The following is a 5,718-nucleotide window of genomic DNA, read 5'->3' as shown; positions in this document are numbered from 1 at the left end:
GTACCATACAAGAATGCCTTGAGCAAAAATAAGTCGCTGCTCGCAACTCTAAATAGGAACAAATAGGACTTAGTAGATGTGTCGGAGAGGATCAAAGGAGTGTCCCTAAAACGAACGACTTGGTTTTTTCGAGAAGGAGGATAACACCCGGTTGACATACTCCCTTGTTTCCGGTTTATAGGGCTCAAATATGAAATCTTATCAACCAAGGCAGTTGGTGAGTGAAGGAATGTATCTCGTACTTTGCAAAACTACCCAAAGTAAACTGATGCATTAATTTGGATTAATTATAATGCATGCATGCTTGGCCACAAGATGAGTAGGAACATTAGTGAATTTCTTTTTAATTTTTACATGCAAATATTTAATGCGCCTCGGAATCTCAATAGAAGATGAAGATGAGCTCTTTAAATTGGAAAAATGATAAAAAATTGAAATAGACCCTATAAACAAGAAAGGAGTGAGTATAACCATATATTGCTGGTCAATTTCAAGATGAAAAGGAATAACGTTGTACTCCCTCCGTCCGTGAATATGTGTACATCTAGCTTTTGTCTTAAGTCAAAGTTTTAATATTTTGACCAACTTTCTAGAAAAAAGTAGCAGCATTTATAACACTAAATTAGTATCACTAGATTCGTTTTGAAATGTACTTTTATAATATACCAATATGATGTCATATATGTTAATACTCCCTCCGTCCGGAAATACTTGTCATCAAAATGAATAAAAGGGAATGTATGTAGACGTATTTTATAAAGTTGGTCCAAATTTTAAAATTTTGACTTGGAACAAAAGTTAGATGTACACTTATTCGCGCGTGAGCTCAAGTTTTTTTTCTTTTTTGCGGGGAAGTGATTAACGTCAAGTTCGGACATGACATTTATGCTCACGTAGCCCTATGAGCCGGTGGCCAGGTCAGCCGCCGCTACGTACGTACAGGTGGGTGGAGGGAGGGGATCGATGGATGCAGTGAAGTGAGGCGGGGGAGCAACACAACACAGCTATGGTGGTAAAAGGACAGGGACACGCGACAGCGACGCTAGCTGCTGATCGATCGATCGATCCCACCATTTATGCAGTCGCGGCAGTACTGTAAATACCCACCACAAGCTCCACTGCCACATCCTAATTCGCTAGCTCGCTCTCGCTCCCGCTGCCGCTCTCAAGCTACCTGGCTTCTAGCTAGCTAGGGTTCGTCTACGGAAGCTGACCGCGAGCTGGCTGGCCGGAGAGACCGAGCAGCTCCGCGCGCCGCAGCGGGCCTGGAGCTGCCTAGCTAGCAAAGCTCGGTGGAGTTCTTGTGAGTGTGCTTCCTTAATTCCGCCACATCTCGTATATATACGTGGTTGTTTTGATTTGTTGATTCTTTTTCTATATGGAATTGGAGATCGCGGACGTACTGATAGGATTTTGTGGGATTTCTTAAATTTTTGGTGCCTTTTGGTGGTCCTTGATTAGAATTTCATGCGGCGGATCTGAGCTAGATTTGTTAATCCGTCTCGCTTTGTATACAGATTCTTTGGAATTTTTAAGTCCTTGATAAAATTATTTTCCTTTCCCCCGAAGTGTTCTTGTATCAAAACCAAAACTGCACTGGATCCCGAGCTGGAGGACCATTTCTCTTTCTCTCTCTTCTTCTCCTTTTTCCTTGTGGGAGCGCCCGATCTGAACCGAATAGTTTGAATTACCCATTCTCATCGCTTGTAGTACTAATCACTGACACCACAGACTTTTTAGTTCAAGAAATCCCAATTGAATCCACGGAATTTGTAATTTAGGGTGTATGACAGACAGGCCTGCAGGATTATGAAAAGGAAGCAGCTGCTAGCGGCCTAGCACTCAATACAAAAACCCCCTCCCCTCGTTTCACGGAGGCCCAGTGGTGAGAGTGAGACTTGTAGCACGACCCCGATTCATAACTCGACTGCAGAACAATCAAAGAGGTCTGATGGCGGGGCTGGCCGGCCATTCATATGTTCAACCATGGAATCATTCTCTTGGTACCGCATGCAGATCGTGCCGCGCGGGCCTGCGCATCCACAGATGCCGTTATTCCATTTCCATCTACCCTGCTGCAGCAGTTGCATGCAGTTTAGCTTGAATAAAGCTGCCGCGCAAGCTCTCCTCTCCCAATCCCATTCCCCCCGTTGCCGATGGAACAGTACGTACGTGGCGCACATCGACCGGTAGACCCCTGCGCGCCGTTCGGGCACAGTGGTGGACTCTGGTGGTGCATGCTTGATTGGTGGCTTGCTCCTGTACAAACACCATTAAATCTCCCTGCTAGCTGCAGGCCTGCAGCTGCATGCGATGTTAATTAATCGAGTTGATGATGTGATATGGCAGGTGAAGCTAGCTAGCGGACGATCGAAAGCCGATCGACGATGCGCCTCGTCGTCGGAGGTCACGTGAGATGATGAGCGGCAACAACCAGCACCAGCAGTCGGCGGCGGCGGCGGCGGAGGAGGAGGAGCAGGAGCTAGCGCGGAAGCACGCGGCCGCGGTGGCTACGTCGCGGCAATGGTCGTCGCAGACGGAGTCACGGATAGTGCGCGTGTCGCGCGTCTTCGGCGGCAAGGACCGCCACAGCAAGGTGAAGACCGTCAAGGGTCTCCGCGACCGGCGCGTGCGGCTGTCCGTGCAGACGGCGATCCAGCTCTACGACCTGCAGGACCGGCTGGGCCTTAACCAGCCCAGCAAGGTCGTCGACTGGCTGCTCAACGCGGCCCGCCACGAGATCGACAAGCTGCCGCCGCTCCAGTTGCCGCCGCACCAGGTCGACCTCATGGACCACATGATGACCTCCTCCTCCATGCCACTCATGCCGCACGTCGATGACAAGTTCTGCCACTTTGCGTCCACGCTCGCCGGAGATGGTGGCGTCAAGGCCGGGGCCGACGCTGACGGCGGTGGAGCTCACCACAACATTGGGAGGTTCGGCTACCACCGGTTCATGGGGCTCAACAACAACTCCCTGGGACTGGTCAACAGCGGGATGCCATACAATTTCACCGGCGAGTCATGGAATAACAGCAGTGTGCACCAGAGCAGCGGCGCTGGCTCGCCACAGGTCTCCATCGCTGCCGCCGCCGCGGCTCACCACTCGGCATTCCCGTCGTTACTCTCCTTGGCTCCAAGGTCGCATCAGCTGGTTTACTACTCGTCGGAGGCCGATCAGTTCCCAGTTGATGACCTGGGCTCCCAAAGCTTATCCTTGAGCTCGGCGAGAGCTTTCCATGACCAGACAGGAAGCTAGCTGCCACCTAGCTAGCTAGTACAACGCTGGATCGATCGATATGCTGAAGAAGATGGAGCTGATCGATCGGTGGTATGGATTGCAACTTTTATCCTCAAGGTAGGACTTAATAATGCTCTCCCAAAGCACAAAATAGCTAGCTAGTAGAAGTGTGTGTGTGCATTATTGTTTTTTTCAGATATACTTCTTCCTATGGGACAAGCCTAACCGCGGGTTCTAAAAATGTTTTATGCTTTAAACATATGCTTAATTTGGCTTTGGAAGTTGAGCAATACTAGCTGGTGGGCTTGCTGTGTGTGCCATACAAATTTGTTACTTCTTTTCATATACAAAGAAGTAAGCGGTGTAATGGTTTATTGTGCAATAACATTTTTATTTTTTTTGAACAATAATAGTTCAGCTAATTAATCTCTCTCTTTTGTTATGAAACCATGTCCAGGTATGTTATCTGAGTTTTGTTGTTACACGTGCTACAGCTTTAGCCAGCGGAAAAAGTCCTGCCCCCGTTCCATTGATTGTACTTTCTCCCATCTTGGGCAGGAACTCTACCATTCGATACAAGTAGAAATTTAGCAACTAGAGAAAATCCCCACGAAAACTACAAAAATAACAGGTTCACTAGCTACCATCTAAACTAGACCCATTCTGCCATAGTGACTAGCCAACGCAAACTCAAGACACACCAAGCCCCCACTCAATAAATCTATATCTGACAAGAAATCATATTTGCACGCATCCCAAAGCACATGCATGTTACAGACAGTGTTAAAGGATATGAAAAATATTGCATCATCTAACTTCTCTAGTCTAAAATTTTGATGTTTTATATTAATTCTTAGCATGATATGAAATCTGAATTTTGAATCATAGCATCACACATGATTAGTTGAAGGTGGTTAATTACCAATTCCCAGGCCGTGGGGCTAATTAATATTACCTAAAAACAGTTCATGGGTACCTTTACATTGTTATATCTCCTGCAGGTTCTCCCTTAAGCATGAGAGAACATGTGAGAGGCAAAGCCTTACATTCTGCCGACTAATATAAGTTTTTAAAAGTTTTCCCTCCAACTATTGGGAATGCCAGTGCAACATTTACTAGTTGCTAGAGTTAAAAAAAAAGACTCAGGAATGGCTTGTAAAAACAATAAACAAAGTGGACATATAGTCACAGGAGAAAATTAAATGTAAGCAAAGAAATTGTTGCATTAGCATTGCATTAAGAGATGAGAATAAACCGGATGTCTGAAAAACATAAAACAAGGAGGTAGAGGAAAACAACATTGTATCGTAGCTCTGAGGACAACACGCGTTGTACACAAAAGGGGAGTAAAATCCAAAAGCCTATCTACCCATCATCTATAACCACATTTGTCTGAAGCAGACTAATCATGCAAAACCTCTACAATGTTGCAAACAACTAGGCTGCATCACAACCTAAATGGTTGAAGATCGAGTCATCGAGCTCAACAACAGGGAGGAAATTTTATACCATCTCTCCAGCTACAACAAACCCGACCTTTGATTAATTTGTGGTCTAGGTTCCAGCACCTAACCTTGGGCCAACTTCGGAAGGGGGTCAATTTCATCATTGTATGCACCCTTCGCTAGAGTTTTCAAGAAGACCTTCCTTCTACCTAGAGTGATTAGAGACATGATTAAATCCCAATGTCCTGAGTGGAAGTCGATTGGTAGGAAATGGTAGCCATAGAGAGTAATCATGTAGTTCATATCTTTGGGGTAGATGGGGGGATTTTGGGGCTGCCTTTTTTGGCGCTATCGACCCTCCCCTTTGGAAAACTTTCCTTTCTATCTCAATATACAAGCACGCCGATCTCTAGCATGTTCTCAAAAAACAATAGCGGGGAAACACTTAAGCCCCCCCCCCCCTCCTATTCTGATATTGATATATCCATTTCTTGCAAACACCCATGATATTATGCTGATCTTAGCAAATATACCATATCTACGTACTAATCATACAAGAAAAAAGTTATCTATACTTTGCCATTATATCAACTTGAACTCCATTCTCAACTGGACCATGTGAGTTCGGTAAACCAGTGTCATTATGCTGTTGATGGTATTAATAGGCTTGGGTTCCCAGTAGTAGGTTATTTGCATGGGGTGGGCCACAATGCAGTTGAGGTAGAGAGGTATCAATATGGATTAGAGTTAATATTGTGAGACCAAACTGTTAATGAGGAGCATGTTGCATAGAGTCCTTATAAAACATGGACTATAAGAAATGTGACTTAATGTCGTTGCTTGTTGTCCAAATTCAACATGATACTGAAATAAAAGGTGCTTCCCTAGATCCATTTGTATGAATTTGGTAAGTGTCAATTAATTGAGGGGCAGAGCTACCGATGTTTCACCCCGAGACCTAGACCACCATTCAAGAAAACACATGGTTGAGAAATAATGTATCGTCAATTCCTACATGGTCTCAAAACACAC

General features: G+C 45.4%; 1 protein-coding gene across 1 annotated transcript; it reads left to right on the top strand.

The window, feature by feature from the left end:
• Positions 1-1,074: 1,074 nt before the first annotated feature.
• Positions 1,075-3,648, top strand: LOC119277078. The gene is made up of 2 exons (XM_037558296.1): positions 1,075-1,303; positions 2,350-3,648. The coding sequence occupies exon 2, from the start codon at positions 2,417-2,419 to the stop codon at positions 3,257-3,259; it is 843 nt and encodes a 280-aa protein (XP_037414193.1). The 5' UTR covers positions 1,075-1,303; positions 2,350-2,416; the 3' UTR covers positions 3,260-3,648.
• Positions 3,649-5,718: the final 2,070 nt, after the last annotated feature.

Source organism: Triticum dicoccoides, chromosome 3B (assembly GCF_002162155.2).
Source record: "Triticum dicoccoides isolate Atlit2015 ecotype Zavitan chromosome 3B, WEW_v2.0, whole genome shotgun sequence".
NCBI lineage: Eukaryota > Viridiplantae > Streptophyta > Magnoliopsida > Poales > Poaceae > Triticum > Triticum dicoccoides.
The sequence above is the reverse complement of the archived record's forward strand: the minus strand, read 5'-3'. Positions and strand labels throughout refer to the sequence as shown.

Bases quoted from the DNA above. Each gene is read 5' to 3' on its own strand.
- LOC119277078 (XM_037558296.1), top strand. From the start codon at position 2,417: ATGATGAGCGGCAACAACCAGCACCAGCAGTCGGCGGCGGCGGCGGCG.